General features: G+C 34.4%; 1 protein-coding gene across 4 annotated transcripts in view; it reads left to right on the forward strand.

Annotated features, from left to right (window-relative positions):
• PPFIA2 (PTPRF interacting protein alpha 2) overlaps window positions 1–17,476 on the forward strand; it is a gene marked incomplete at both ends in the record, with an annotated part of 322,124 nt that overhangs the window by 215,581 nt on the left and 89,067 nt on the right. For 3 of the 4 annotated variants that reach the window (XM_084276255.1, XM_084276256.1, XM_084276257.1), the window contains one exon: window positions 5,424–5,498. The exons of the other annotated variant lie outside the window; for it this stretch is intronic. In XM_084276255.1, the coding sequence (XP_084132381.1) occupies window positions 5,424–5,498 (75 nt within the window). The remainder of the gene's footprint in view (window positions 1–5,423; window positions 5,499–17,476) is intronic. 4 annotated transcript variants of the gene reach the window in all.

Genomic DNA, 17,476 nt, shown 5'->3' on the forward strand with positions numbered 1-17,476 from the left:
TTCATTTCATGCAATGAGAAGTCATAGAAATAATGTACCACAGCACTATGACATTTTAGGATATCATATGTGTAATACATGGAATAATTTATAATACAACAAATGAAGATGAGGCTTACTAGGCATTGTTAGAGCTGAATAGCTAATAGAAGTTCGGGTAACGTAAAGGTAAGAATAGATACTGGGTATAGGGCAGGTTGGGAAGTATATATTCATTGTATGCAATTCAGAAAGAATAAAAAGTAGAAAAATGGTTATTTTATTTATACCATTTTATATCTGCAAGTGACTTCAAATAACTGTTTGAGCATGTTTATTTTCCTGCACATTTTTCCTTGTTTGGTTTAAACTTTGGGTTCAACACTTAAAATGTTCATTTGAAAATAAGAAACTGAAGCAACTTCGTCTCCAAACCCAGTTTTTAAAGACAAGTGTCCAGGTGATCTTCACAGAGGAAAACAACTCCCAGGTGTTATTATCCTAGCTATGATTTAAAAAACACTGGTTCACTTAAGATTAATTCATGGCGGAAAACTATACTCAATATTCTTGCAAATAAAACCAACCTATTCACGTCAGCATTATCACTATCTTTTTATTCATTAGCAGGTAGCTAGGAAAGCTTTTATTCAATTGACTGTTCATTAAAAAGAAGTGATTCAATTCTAACATGTGCAAGTGTTTTTTAAAAGCTCTTTGGGTGCTGCAGATCTGGAGAGCAAGAAGAAAGAATTTGACAGCAAGGGAAAAAGTGGGAAGCAGTTGCTAGGGAACGGAGAAAGATGGGTGATATTATACACCAGCAGCAGTGCTAACATGATATTGACTATATTAAATTTCAAAATAATGTGGTTGCATTTAAAAGCTAGTGGAATACCCAGTCATCCAGGCCCATGTTGGATACACCCTCTAACATGGAGAGAGAAACTGTGGCACTGTAATGGGAATCTGCTCTTTAAAGTTGCATATTATGGCATGTTCTGATAGATTAGGTGACATCAGCTTAGTCTTACTTTGTGAAACGAAATTTACTACAGCTCTATCTAGTGCCCAAGAAAATAGAAATACTTTGAAGGACCATATGGAATTTAAGCAGCATGTTATTTCTGAAGTGATAAACACAATCTTAATGAGATAATGTTTACATCTATGAACTACATTTACTCACTTACTGTATTTGACTTCCAGAAAAGAAAAACAATGTAATATTCTAATCACTCATTTGCGTCTATCATCTGAAAAAAAAAAAAAAAACCACAAATCACAAGATAAAAATAGTTTACACTTATTCCTGCTCCTTTGTCTCTAACCAGATAGTTACCAGGATTCATAGACCTTCCTGCATCTCTCAGAAATGAGGATAGTTCTGTTTGTCTTGTTTCTGTAACAGAAATGTGAAGAAGAAATCCAATATAAAATTAATCACAATATATTTCTATATGGCTTTTCAGAGGTTTTGGCTGTTGCCCCATATTTGAAATCAAAGGCTATTCAATATGAACTTACATAGTTCAGGAGAGCATTCATACAGTTATTAACTGGTAAATATTGCTCAGAGTAAAACCTTTTTTTCAAAATGTATCTAAAACACAAACATTAGTATGGCATTAGTAGCCTGTATTGTTCCCTGGAATTTGAATGACCAAATTTAAAACTTTTTTCAGCTTTTGTTTTCTTCCCCAAGTTTATTTGGAAATCAATTGAAGACTGAAAAAAAGAAATTTAAAGCAAGAAATAAAGTTACAGTTTCTAGGCTGTAACTCAACAAAAAATTCTCCAGAAATTTCTGATGTAGCACTTTCCTTTTTATTTACTGATAGAATCAAAGATTTCCCTCAACTTTAGCAGCTGCTATGTATGTGAATGAAGAATTAGTTGCAACTTTTCTATGTCACTGTGGCAAATGTGAGCCTGCATTAGTTCTTCACTAGTCAGATGAAAGGAAAAAAGAAATTATCTGTGCCAAGGCAGAATTGCTTTTCTGAACAAACAAGAGCCATCAGACTGAAATTTTGGTGACATTATAAAAAAGGCAGCACAGTAACCTTGTATCTACAAGGGAGGGAAGGCAAGGGAAACAATTTCCAAATGTTGCTCTCTGTCACACTGATGCTGTTCTATCTTGTTCCTGATAACTGGACAAGAATGAAAAAATAAAAAAGAAATTAATAGCTTGATATTCTGAATAGAGACATTAATTTTCTGAAGTTCTGTGTAAACAAATAATTCTCCTAAATTCTTTTCAACACAAATGCCCATTATTTCCAGGTAGTGTTTTCAGGCTTTAAAATATCCAAAGGATTCATGTCACTGTGTATAAACGTTAAGAATAATTCTTCTGATTCTAGCTCCTTGTGAAGCTGTGATCTCCTCAATAATATGGCCTAGTTGGTTTGCAAATTCTACCCTGTTCAAAGTGAATGCCAGTGTTGGATATCTTATGACATATTTTTTTAAACATGCATTGTCATTTATAAAGCATTTAGGCTCTAATATGTGGTGGAAAGTTATGAAAATGTAAGGTTAGATTAGCAATTAATTGCATTTCATTTCAGTTGTTGACAGCTACCATCTTATGAATTTTTTCTCTCAATCATCTTGTTCCTCAACAGTGCTTAAAGCCAAGAGGACTGAAGCCAGGAAGATTAGTTTCAATTTTTTTACATCTAAGTTAAGCTTTTCACTAAGAAATTTTTGTCTGCCAGCTCCCACTGTATCTAGAGATTGAAATCAGGCCTCTTGAGGCAGGACTACACCCCTCACTGGTAGGACGTGGATCTTAACAGTGGAGAAATAGTGAAATGGTGGCAGGATACAGAAAGAGAGCTTCGTGATCCACAGAGGAATCGGGAACCTCTGGGAAGGCAAAGAGGGTAGTAGCAGTAGGGAGAGAAGAGACATGCAAGTGCCAGAGAGTGGACTCATACTTGGACTTTTTCTCCATCTAGATAGGGAAAATAGATCATTGAGCAGTAATAATGGTGGTTTTCACGCAGAATATGATTCAAAAATAAAAAATAGGAAAGGGACATACTTTTTCAGCTATTTAAGTAGTTACCGTTTTTCAACTATAGCCAGAATATTGTGTTACACATTTGATGTGAATGACTTTTTATGAAAAATATTATTAGATGGAAAGTATGAATAAATTAGAATTTTAAAATATAATATTTCAAATTAACTTTACATATTCAAAATGTGTTAGAATTGAATACTTAAAAATTTATATAAATGACTGTGATGATAGCTTGTGTACTACCATAAACCTGAAGCTTTATGAACATGTTTTCCAGAAATTATGGAGCTCATTTTGGAAAAGCAAGCTTCATGATTAAAGGGTTTTACATACATCTTTGATGAAAAACAGTACATGGAAAACATTTTGGGTTCCACTGCATATTCTCACTGTGTTCTGTTGTTCTGGTGTAGAGAAAACAGTTGAAACATTTGTGAAAGTTTGTAGTGACTGTCACTCTCTTATTACTGTCATTCAGAGGTGGCTCAGTCACAGCCAATTCAAGATGCCTTAAACTTCATTTACATCAGGTGAGGAACAGGCACGGTCAGTTACTGCAGGTCAGCTGTGGATTACATAGTCATACCGCATAGGAAATGTCAAATTAAGATACATCTTTGCGAACGTTGACAGTTGATTTTTTTTCAGGAGGAAAATTAGTAAATTGGAAACTGGACTGTAACAGTGAGATTTCTTTCTGGTCGTGGGGATTTCTTCTACCTTAACACTCTTCAACACACTTTTCTTTTGCTCGTTTGAGCACCTTTTACATATGATTTCTGTTCTGTTAAGGCTCGCAACACTGTTCAGTCTATAATAAAACTATAGCTATCTGAAAGCATTCAGATAATTCATGTGACTACATAAATTGTATTTTAACATTTTATTTCTTCTAATAGAGCTAAGGTATGTAAAGAGGACCAAAACCTCAAAGTAGTGCATAGGCAACTAGATTTGCACTTGTTAGAAAATCTAAATAGTTTTGTGGGTTTTTTAGTGTTCATTTCCTGGATATGTATTTGTTCTTAGAATTAGTGAGTTTTGAAGTTTACTTGGGACAAATTTAGTGTACATGCTATATTATAGTTTGCTAATAAGTAATTTTCATCTGTTAAAGTTTAAGCCAATCTTAGGATGTATTGAATCTATTTGCAAATTTTCACTTCTGTCAGTAGTAATGGAAAATAAAGTATGTAAGGAAAGGTAATATTCATTAGACTAAGAGGTATCATTGGAAATAAGTATGAAAGCATTAGGGTTTACATATCCTTTTCAGGGGGCTCATGTATTTATCAAGGATCTGAAAATAATTTTACATATGTGAAAATGTACGATGCTTCATAGTACACCAACTATTGATGTTTGGTTTGTTTTCTTTTCCAGATGCACCTGTTGGTCCAATAGAATAGGCTAACTTTTTCTACAAACATTGGCAATAGCCTTAAACATCCATGGATCCTCAGTTGGAACAGCTGGGACAAGAATAGAAATATATCCTGAATGTTGGCTGTTTAGACAGGCTGTAAAGGAATTTACTCTGAGGTGCCTTATAAATTAGTGCAGATTAGGAGAGGTTGCCATAGGCTCCCTTCATAGTCAGAAGAGGGAGAATCACCTACACACAGCACTGAAGATCACTTTTAAGTCTGATTTACCTACATTCATATTGGGAGACTGGCACCTGCATTGCTAGCTTAGGTTGTCTATCAGCACATGAGCTGATGCTGAGCAGGGCACTCAAGGAAGAGTATATATGTTTTCAGATATATTACATTATTTTTTTCTTCATATCAATAATTATTACTGGATAATATAATAATAAATTAGTAGATCATAGAAGTTCTTAGAACAGAACAGGTCATCTACAGAACTGGTATGAACACAGCAGTCTTTTCTGCTTATGAGCATATATCTTGTCCAAAAAAGCTGCATGATGATATCAGAAATCTTTAGTATATGTGTCTGAGGCAATGCTACAAGTTATTTTTTGATAAATTTGTTGCATTCAATTAATGTGACCCAGATTAGTTATCTTCCATGGAGTGGACTTAAAACATTTGCAGATATTCTTCTCTCCTTAGCCTTTGTAAAGGATGGTTATGAAAAACGTTTCCTTTTTATATGTAATGTGGTTTTAAAATATTTATGTTTACTCTGTATTCGATAAAATTATAGGCAAGCTGTGGAAAAGCAACATGGCATTTCAAGTCTGACACCTATTTTCATGGGTAAAGCCTTCCTGTAGTTAGGTTTAAATGTTTACTACACAGTATGTCTCAATAAAGGATGCAACACACATGCCTGCAAACAGACTGGCAAGGCATACAGTAGTGCATATGGCACATTATATAATCTTTAAAGACTGATAGAAATTACGTTACTGCACATATTTTGATTTTTCTTCTAGGTAAGGGAACGACTGAGGGTTTCTTTAGAAAGAGTCTCTGCACTGGAAGAAGAACTAGCTGCTGCTAACCAGGAGGTAACATAAAACACTTTCTCCCCTTTTGAGGTTCAATTTCTTTACTACTCTGTCCCATGTGTTCCCTGTCACTTCTCTTAAAACTGTCAGAAAAAAAAGGATAATTTACATTTTGAGTAAGGTGCTCAGTGAGGCTTGTTTAAGGTGGTTGTAAGATTAGTACAACCTTCTGTTTACTGATTTATTCGTTCTTCTATTCCCTTGTGAGCAAAATAAATCCAAGAGCTAGTGATAGATTCTTATTGGTCATGAAAAAGGAGTGTAAACAATTTAAAAACATGAATTTCCATTTTACTGCAAAATTGAGTTAAGCACACACATAGATGTGTGTACACACATTATATAAATGTTAACATTGATGGAGGAAATATCATGGATGATTTGAAATTTAGGTTTATCTCTTCCCTTTTAAGTTCAATGTTTCATGATGGACTCTGGTATCATACAACTATTGTGAACTTGGACAAGATATTTTCGTTCCTGCATGGTAGTTTGCAGACTGTTCTCTTTTGTTTGAAAGGATGAATGGCGACATGTAATTGCATTGCACACACAACTGTACACACATAGAGCAAGTAATTTTACATCCCAGAGAGACAATTCTGAGGCCAGAAAACACAAATAAAGAAGTCTGTTGATGGCCAACATCCCCATCATGTTCTCAATCTCAAACTGACATGTGCTTCTCACACTTCCCAAAACAAGTCAGACAAGCAATAGAATTGGATTAAAGCTGGTTTGGGTTATGTGCATTTACTGATGTCATTTTGCTCAGTCTTTAGGCAGAAACTGAAAACACAAACTTAAATTACTACCAAGTAATTCTGTGAAAATGGAGTACATGTGATCATGTAAAATAGAGACAACTAAAGTAATCTTTTTCCAATATTAAGCTAGAAAAAGTTACTTTCTTAAAGTAACTCCTTGAAAATTGAATCTGTAATTAAGATACTATCACTTTCTTTATATAAACGATGATCTAGATATTTTGAATCATCTCTTTCTTCCCTCAAGTAACTGCACTTTATCCATGCAAAAATAAAATATCTCTTTTTTTTCTTCCATTTCATACTGTCCAGGACACTTGTGTTCAAGAGATTTTGTTACAGTATGCTGTGTAAGCTATTAATTGCACTAGTGTTTATTAAATAGAAAGCAGTCCTTTTGGTGAGTCAAGCCAACTAAGATGTATCCCACTCCTCTAATCCTTCCCATTTGTGATCAAATTGAATCCAAGTTCACTTCACTGGGCATGAGACCAGGATTTTAAAGCATCACCTTGTTATTTGCCACATGAAAAAAACTAGTAAAACTTGTATTGCTAGTAAGGTGTAAAAAAATACATAATTAAATTCATTTTATATAGGACTTTCATAGCTTTTTTAACAAATTTTGTGTCTATGCGGAACTAAAAACATTTAATCAACCAAGCATAACATGAACATTAACATAATTGGAATACCATTATTCCACTTTCCTATGAGGAATTATTAAAGCTGAAAAATGGAAATTCAATTAAATAATGAAAAAAGAGCTATATGGGAGGAGAATGAGTGGATTATTTTCAGTTACTGTGTTTGAATAAGATTTCAGATAATGTTCACACAGTTATTTAAATGAGACAAAATTAATTAGACAAATGCAATATATAAGCCTGGTTTTATACTAGAGTCCACAGTGAATGCACAGGCAATACAGGGCTTAAAAAATTACTGTACTATATATGAAAATATATAGGCCAAGTTTCCAAGGCAATTGAATGTATGTTTTTCAGTAATTTCTGTATTCCCATCACTCAGTGTCTGGTCTCTTGAGAGAATTCATATTTTCTTTCATATCCTTTTTCTCATACTGACTGTAAGAGTGTACTACATATTCAGGGCTATATCTAAACATAACTCGGTGACAGAAAATTGGTCCCCTGATTAAACTACTATACAATTAGGCAGATGACAAGTACCAGATTCAGAGATTAAAAAAATAGTAGCAGTGGTTCTGTTAAGGTAGCACCTTTCTCTGAAGGCTAGAGCCTGTTGCTCTAACACCGAGCACCAATGAAAAACTGCAGGCATCCATACATACTGATTTGAAATATCCTTATATAAAAGAGAGAAATTGAGAGGCTATAGCTTTCCATCATTAGAAGATAAATAAGCTCTCATTTAAGTCACTGTAGTGTATTACATATATATCAAGGGGAGTGAAAACACCCTGAACTCTGGCAAAGCTGATTTCACCTCTGGTTGCCAACAACATCTCCCAAAGCACTTCATATTTGATAGGGAATAGTAAACCGTATTGACATCAAACTGCAGGGTCAATCGAGGTGGACAGATGGGCCCATTGGGGGAAATTAGCTTATGTAGTTAATCATTGTACGTATTCATACAAGGGAAATAGAGCAGGGCTTTGGTCTGCAATTCCAGTAGCAGCTGTAAGTCACTGACATTGGTTCAGTTGAACTTGTAGAAACAAGGATGTTCCCCTAATGGTTCGTTGCTCTTCTGATTCTGTGAAGCCAATAGTTTATAAAAGGCAATTGTCTATAAGAAAAGTGAATGTGTAGTTTATCTCCTTTTCACACAGATGCTGCACAGAATGACTGTATGTGAATTTTATAAATATGCTAGCAATGTGTAATACTTTTAAAAAGTCAATTATCTCTATAAATTACAATATAAAATATGTATCAAATTATCAAGGGAATTGTTATGTTTACTGCAAGTTTAACAGAAATGGCATAGAGGTAGAATTACCGAACTAAATGACATATTCTTCTGAATATGAAGTCTCAGTTTTAAATTGTGTCAAACTGGAGGATGTTGTATCAGCTGCTTATTAAAACATGCTTACAAACAGCAAACATTATAATGTATCTTACAGAGCATGGGATCAGCTCAAAATTAGGACTCTTGAATTTCAGTGTCTACTTGTGAGCCAAGTGTCTGAAATTCAGGTCTAGTCTGTGGAGCTCCAGTAAATCCCATTTGCCAGCTAACCCAGTGGTTCATCTGCCAGGGCTGCCAGATAACAACACAAAATTGACAGGCTAGCTGTTTCTGTTTGGAGCTAGAGGTGAGGATGGAATGCACCTTGTCACTACGATGACACCAAACATATATTAGTCAACTGACTCTTACAACAAGCCTGTATGTAGACACCTAATGCACAGATAGCTCAATTTAGGTCTCTTACTGCTTACAAAGAGCAGAAGCTCTCTGAATCAGGCAGTGGGCTTCTAGGTACAAAATGGGCCTTATTATACTTAAAGGGTAGATAATTTTTTTTAAAATATACATTTTACTGGGGAAAAAAGTTATTTTACTGTGGTTTTATTTTGCTACAATGGATTTATGGTGGTAGAAGGACAGAGTTGCTGTTAGAGAGTTTTCATGCAGACTGGAGCAAGAGAACTGGCTAGATTAATTAAACACAGTAGTCATCATTATAATACTTGCTTTTTATCACCAGTTACCGGAAGATGTACGCAAAATGATTACAATTTTTCCTTTTATGCTGGCACTGGAACCCATTATTTGGTCACAGCTGGTAAATGCTGTCCTATTAATTGTGTCTGTTTTAGCTAAGATGAACAGTAGATATTGCTAACAATTTTCTGAAAAATTTGTCTCCTATTTTTAGTTGAAATTACCACAAAACATTAGTAAATTTGCTTATCCCTCAGGTGCTTTCAAATTGATGCTGGCTTCCATCTAGATCCACATTACCCATGGTCTCCGAATAGTTTTGCCGCTGAAGGTTATAATTTGCAGCTAGCAGTTAGACCAGATGCAAGTGATGCATCCAATAGCAAAGCTCAGTGGTCCAATAGTGTCTGTCTATGAACATTTTGAACAGAAATGCGATGTTTTTCCCCATGAATATGAACATTTTCAAATTCCAATAACGTTCCTCTAACCTGCTTCCTTGTTACACACAAATTGTGGGAAAATGAGTCTCATTTGCAAGGGAAGTGGGATGTGAATTTTTCTTCCTGGCTTTGTAATTTATGATCTTCATGGAAATTAATATTGAAATTACTGACAAGATAACCACTTTTGTTCCACAGCTTCTGAGATCCTCTTACTAGTGTTACGTGTAACTCTTAAAATTATGCTAAAATACAGTATGTGCAAGCAACACACTAAGATATTTCATTAGCAGCACATATCACCAGGAACTCAGGCTCTAGTAGCTTCCGCAGGACCGGGGTGCATAAATTTTAGGCAGATGGTACTGTGGCCCACAGTGATGGCTATAAATCCCTTTCTGCTGAAATGTGCAGTGTTAAATGACAACTGTTGTGATTCCCATTAACAGAGTTCTCTGTTTCCCAGATCTCTCAATGGATAGTGTCCCAAAAGATGACCTTTAGAACTTTTTCCCAAGGCGTGTATGCAAAATTAAGCTTTGTATCTAGTTAATAGTATACTCAGAAAAAAGTAACTTTTTTAAAAAAGGATGTGCTTAGTATGCACATGAATTTTCTCTTGCTCTTCTTAAAAGATTTATCCAGCCATTGTAAAATTTTCCTGTGTTAGTGAGAATCGTATGCTACGTGGCTTTCCAGAACTCTTCTGTTTCTGTTTAATATGTTGAATTTTCCATATTTCCTTATTAGTAGAAAATGTGGCATGGAAAATACAGTTTTATTTACATTTATTATCTCAAAGGTATACTTTAGGAGCACAGAAAATAGACTGTGTAGAATATGAAATTAGAGGAATTACTGATTTGAGTTTATATATTACTGCACTACTATACTCTTTTCTTCAGCACTTATTGAAAATGGCAGTGCTGTTTCCAAATGCCAAAAAGCATTACAGTGCTTCTGCCAATTGACAGATTATATTTAAAACACTCAGGCTTCTTTTTAAAACATCTCCCTCTTGCTTCTATAGAATTTTACTCAACCTTTGAGGAGAAATTTAACTCCTGGAGCTGTCAGAGAGATTGCAGGTGATTCAGACCATACATGTCTGCTTCCATATGCCTGCATGCATTCTCTTATTTGGGCAGTGGGTTTCTTCCTGCCAGTGAGTTAGTGTGTTCGTTAGGGTACCCTAATTATATTTTTTTATAGCATCCATAAAAGAATGTATAAATTATTTACCTCAAGAGAGAGGATGATTCTTTTTGTTCTATATCAGAAACACCAGAAAATGTAGCCACTTATTTACCAAAGAACTTTCAAATACCATGTTAATTGCTTAACTTTTGCTACACAGGGAAGACAAGAAACCAGTAAGAAATGCAGATACTTTTAGCAATTGAGGGCAGTTTTGACTGTGACCATGAGGGATGCTAAAGACATGATTGCAGCATCATTCCCTCTAGTGAAATTTTCTGTAATATTTAATATGTAGGTATTTTAAAGTAAAACCTCAGCTAACCATGGTGTGTTCTTTTTACCCATGGTTGCATGTGAAAACATATTTTGTTCCCCAGCTGTTTCAGGTCCTATTAGCTAAAGGCACTTTTTCCTACAGGAGTTCCTTGATGGCTTTACTCTTTTTCTGTAACACAATGCAAAGTGTTTTTTGGAGTAGAAGTGTTGTTAAAGGAATAGTTTGCTGAGAAAAATTGCATGTGAATTTCTCAAATGTATAATATACAGAGAATTTCATCAAACCAAAATTCAGAAATTATGGAAATCAAAACTCTGAATGAAAGTCAGTGAAATTTCATGACTGTTTTTCTGAAGAAGGCCAAGCTAGATGAGTTATACGTATTTCTCATGACATATTTTTTGGGGTAAGAGTTCTAAACAGCCTGCATCTATAGTACCTCATTTTACTGTATTTTCTTAGAATGCTGTAACTGAAACTTATTGCTTTGTAAATTCTCTCCTACATATTACTTTTTTTTCCCCCCAAGCTTTAACTTTACACAGGTTTAACTCTGGAGAGACCTTCTTTGTGATCTGAACTTTAATTTTAAATGTCTATGTAATTGTGCCAAATTATATCTTTTCTGCAAAGATGCATGTAATTAAAAATATCTTGGTTTTGAAATGCAATCTGCATGTGGTATAGGTAATTGCTTTCATTCTGCCTTTAACCTTAGTGATCTATTTAAATGTTAACTCTACAAAAAGTTATTGTTGCCCTTAAGTTTGAAATACACTAATGAACCAAAATGATTATTTTTATTATTTTTTCCTGTAAATTTCTCCTACTCCATGTTCAAAAGCATTAATTTGTGTCTCTGCACATTTGAAGTAGGATGTGTGGTGTGGCAGCTGAAGAGTAATACTGATAGCATCTTCAAATTTTGCACTGACTTTTCATCTAGTTTGAACATCTTCTAAGTATTCTTCAGAAGAAACCAATTTCTAAGAAAGACTGTGATTAACAGAAAGAATTCATAGTCTTTGCTCATATGTTCATGGAGACGTTCTTTTGAGGAAAAAAAAAATGTAGCCAAAGGAATAGCCTATTTTTCCTTCACTTATCCAGCATATGTAATAGTTCTAATGAAATCTTTGATAACGAGCGCTTCGTAACTTGTGTATCCTACTTTGCTTTCAGTATCACGTCATAAAGACAATTGATACTTTCTGGTTTTATTTTCTAAATATTCTAAAATACTAAATTTGCATCGATTAGGGTGTTTCAGGATGTTACTGCTGTCAAGGAAGGAGTCTTACTCTCCTACTGAAATTATAGATTCAGGCTACTAAGCATCTCTCTTGCAATTTTGATGTTTTCTTAGAGCCTTGCATTGTGGCTAATACTTCTTTTACTTACTTGTTTTTTTTTTTTAATGAGATTTGTTATATAAAGAGTTGTGACTAGAGAGAATCCCAGTGCCACAGATTTATGATTGAAGAGTAGAGTTTAGTTTTACTCCAGCTGTTCACAAAATAGCTTGAGATCTCTAGGACCTCTCAATTTTCTACTGTACCACATCCCTGTGTATTAATTAGCATTACTCTTAAACTACTATAACCTGTTAACTGTATTTTCTGAAGAAATGAAAAATACAGGTTTTGTAATGTAATGCTTAGAGGAACATAGTGAAAGGTTGAAAAGCTTTGTAAAACTGTGATTTGCTAATTGCTCATTATTTACTGTTCCCCCAAACCTGCTGTGCATCTATGGAGCAATTGTTTAAATATACATTATAATAGCAGACAGCTAGGTGTTTGAAATATATTTTGCAAATATCTTCAAATCAATTTAATCTTTCATTGTGACAGAAACATTTGATTTAATAAAATTTTGGTCCTGAATGATTAGAAACTTTGTTTGTTTAATGCTTTATGTATACATTTGAATTAGTGATGACTGCATATTAGAAATTCCCAGAGTCTTCTAAACATTATAGCACAAATGCTCCATCAAATTAGCATCTTCATCAAAAGGAGCATAAGCCTAATCTAGCATATTATTTTGCTTCTTTTTGTGTGTGTTTTAAACAAATGAATGAGGATACTTATTCTGAAAACAAGTGATTTACTGATACATTGTCTGGATACTGTACACTTTCTGGGAAACATAGGCATGTCCTAAATTCATGACTGTGTAACAGTCTAGAGGTGACATTTCCTGAAAGAATTTGTGGAGATCCTCTTCCTGCCTTGTTTCTCTGACTACATCTTCATCCACTCGATCTGTTGAGACATTGTATTCAGGGGTCATGATATAACACAACTATACTGGGGGTCTGTACAGTGTTTTATGTCATGGAGCATTTCTGTCATGACATTTCTGCAAAACAATAAACAAGTATATCAATGTATGGCACAGAGCCATGATGCTGAAGAACATGTCACAAAAAGCAGTAAATTGGTCTTCTGATATCTTCCCTACTTTATTCTGGAGAATTACAGAATAGCAAAGCCCTGTGTTTCTAGCATAGGTTTTGTGGATTTCTTATTTACCACATACTCCCCTTCCAACATAGGAAAAGGGAGAGAAATAGAAGGTGGGATAAGAGCCAAAGAAATATAAGCTGAGAGGAGAACGCAGGGGTGCCAGGAGCCAGATGGGTGGCTGAGCATATTTTGCAATAGTTTACCTGCACACCTGAAAACTCCAGGAGATTAAAGAAACTGGAAGGTTGTTGTATATGTCTATTTTAGAGATGGATTATTCATAGTCAGCATGAGATTAGGCATGGGGATAATTTCAGGTTGTATTTAATATCATCTATTTGGTAGCCTGTTTAGGGAGCTTACAAATTAATGGAATACAGCTTGCACCAGCCCTGATTTCATAAGGTTATGTTAGCAAGTGCTTTACTGTAAACACACCAAATTGCTAAGTAAATAACATAGCGTATATTTAAAGTCATGTTAATCTGATTTACACTGTAGAGCTCACTGTTACTTGTACAAAGTGTATCAGTGAAAATTTTCGGTCTGATGTTTCATTTGGTCACACTGTACACACAGTGCCTTTCATTAGACATCAGAAAGAATTCATCACTTCTCTTTGATCTGTTATTTTGGGATTCATAAACTTTGAAATGTCTGTCACTTTATCCTGCAATGGAGCTGCAATTCAGGTTTAAGAATATAGTTGATTATCTTTCTGTCTGTACCAGCTTCAAGGTTATTTGACATTTTTCAAATGGCTTTTCATGTGGATCAAGAGAATTTTACTGCAAGAATTACCTTGTTGATTCTTTATCATTGGCAATCTTCTTGAGTATCTATCTTGATGAAAACCAAAAACCACATACCCATTATCTTCTGGTTTTAATCTGCTGGAACAATATATGTTTTTATTATTTGTTTAATGTGCTTCTTTGGAATGCTTATGAAATTTTGCATATATTTGTTAAATATTACATAATTTTTTAGGAGCATCTACATCCACTAACCCTTAAACCTGGTTTTAAATAGCATAACAAGATTGCAGTATTATGGTTTGTGCCTTTTACTCTCCATAATATATTTTTTAATGTGTGAATAGACCTTACCTGCTGCATTTGCATAAAAGATTTAAATTAATGACAGGAGCCAATAAATAAAATCAACTTTTAGCTTCACTAGGTTCCTATTTATTAATCAATATTCCAAATAACATATGGGCCAAAAGATGTATCGTTTGCATTTTCACATTAGGTTGCCTGAACTCAACAGTACACGTGCACTCTAAGAATATTCTGCATATTTCGAAGGTAGTTAACTAGCATGACTGTAAAACATCTCACACATCTGTGAGTGTTGTCAGCAATAGCATGAACCAAAAGTGATTTGCCTCTCAAAGGTCTATATTGGCCCTCCATTGTCAGTCAGCAGAGCAAGGTCTGCAAGAATGACGAATCAATTCCACATTTGTTGCTGATGGACTACAAACAAAATTATTGCCATTTTGCTACTGCTCTGCCAATGCTGATAAAACAGTTTATAATATTTGTGAGAAAAACAGGAGCAGAGGCTGTGCTGGGTTTAAGCAAAGGATCAATGTACCTTGGTTAATGATTACCTAAGCAGTCATATCAGAATTTTTTTTTTAATTGAGAGAGTGCTTATTTCAGTGCATACATGTTCCCATCATATATTTGTAATAGAAATAAATATAGAAATAATCTTACTTTGAATCAAAAAATGTAAAAAATATATTTGTGGCTTTGCTGAGGCAAAATTAGATACTCACACATCTTTGAGATCTTGATTGGAAAATGTCAGCACTAGAAAATACTAAGCAATGATTAATATTAGACGCAACTGTCATTATATAGGAAGAATTGTTCCAAGAGGAGTTATAGAGGGCTTGTTTTACTTGGTTCAGTCTATAAGAAATGATCCAGCTGGATTGGCATTGTAACTGGAGGGAGTAGCTTTGACACCTTTCATCATGTAGAATCCATGGTTAAAAAAGTGAAGAAAAAAAATCATATGCACAATTCCTTTGCATTAGAAAATGGTTATCATAATTTATTTTCTACAGTAATCCCAGAATAAAAGCATTATTTTACATGTTCTACTTCAGAAGAATGTTCTTTATCATTAAAAAATATATATATAAATTATTTCTATAGGAACCATATCCTTGATTTTAACTGGAATCTGTAGGAGAAAAAATTAGTCCCAGTAAGGATGTCATTTAGAGATACTAAAATCTTGGTTAAAATTAAGTGGGCACATTTGAAATATAGACTTTAAGTCACTTTACTGCGCTTTGATTTCAACAGACTGTGAGTTACATTTAAGTTGGAATTTCTTCAATTTGTGCATGCAGATCAGAGATTTGATATTCTTTAATTGTATTTCTGGGGTAAGGTTAATTTCCTTTCTGGATTTTTACTCATATCCTTTCTATCTGTTGTATGTTCATGGTTTGTACAATCAGGAGCACAGATGGTGATTTTAATACAGATACACTGTATAGCAAAATCTAATAAAACTACACATGCAGAATAGTGAGGTTTTCATAACAGATGTGTCCAGTCAAAATAAATCTAAACAATCTCAAAGTCTCTGTGACAATACGCAGACAAAGAATTCAAAATTTCATTTGGAGAAGACTGTTTTTACTCAGAGGTAAATATATCAATGTAATTAGAAGAGGAAAATAGGTTTACAGTGAAAATAGCTGAATAATTCATTTTAACCAGAGTAGGATTTTTCAAACTTAATTGTATATCTTAGCCATGGGTAGTTATCAGTTAAATGCTTATGTACTAAAAGCAATCACATAAAGCCCTAGAGACACATTATTTTATTTATATTCAGTGCCCTGGATACTAAAAATAATATGTTTCTGTGTCTAAACATATGCATCCATATGTGATTATATACACAGAGGGGGGAGAGAGAGAGAGAGAGAGAGATACATGCACACAAACATATATATAAAAAGTGTAGTATCTGTATATTTTACCATATATAACATATTTATACACACACTATGTATATATATTTCAATAACTGGTATGTTTTTGAAAACAATAAAGATCATAATGCTTCTGCCAAACCGATCCTTACCTCTGACCAACTGGAAATCAGTACCTGTAGTTCCAATAAACTCTAGGGCTCCGGTATCCTGGCTTGGGTACATTACTAGTGACTTTATGACAGTGATAATGAAAGAATAGCAATTGTGCTATTGTTTTGTTGGTTAGGCAAAAAAAAAAGGCAAGATAAATTAGTCAGCAGGAGTCAAATACATACTATAATGTAACCATGTAATTGATATTTGTTATTGTTTTCCCATCATGCTAGTCTGTAAAAAAGCAGTTCTTTCACAGTATCATATATCATACAATTTTGGTGACAAATTAAAAGTAGCACATTTTTGTTTACTTAGATAAGGGTTACTGAAGAAAATGTACGGGTAATCTTCTGTGAAAAATCTTGATATATTCTTTTTCATAACATCAACTGCAAAATTGCTTTAAATGACTCCTATTCCCTGTACAAAGTGTTGCCAGTGCACCACAGAAATAAATGGTGTGTGCTTGAGACTATGTGCAATATCACCAGATGGTTATTTGCACAGTAACACTTAATTTGGTTCAGAATTCGTAATGAAATGCAGGAGACTAATATACCCTTTGCTTTATGACCAGCCTAAAGCATTAGTATATTATTATATGCAAAGTATATAAAGTGAGTGCTGACCCAGGCACTTGGTGTTCAGGAGTCAGGGCTCATTGGCAGGTGTGACAGGAGGTCCCTTGCTGCAGCCAGGTGAGCGCCACAGCTGTGGCCTATCCCTGGGCCACAGTGCCCTGTAAGGAATGGAAGTTACCTTCCTAGGCATGTCAGTAGAACACTGATAAGCCAGGACCTGCCAATAGTTATCACAACCACAAATCACCAACATTAAAGATCACACTTGTGGGTAGTACTTTCACGCTTTCAGGTTAAAATTATGAATCTATCACAGATTGAGAGCATCTCCACTCATCCTGGCATATTGTCATTCATTATTTGCTCTTTTGGTGGCATGAAAGCAGAGTCTGAAAGTGATAGCCACCATACAAGCGGGATTGCAGAGAGCAGTGCCTACATCAAGATAATA

This window comes from Gallinula chloropus, assembly GCF_964237585.1.
Source record: "Gallinula chloropus genome assembly, chromosome: 1".
Lineage (NCBI taxonomy): Eukaryota > Metazoa > Chordata > Aves > Gruiformes > Rallidae > Gallinula > Gallinula chloropus.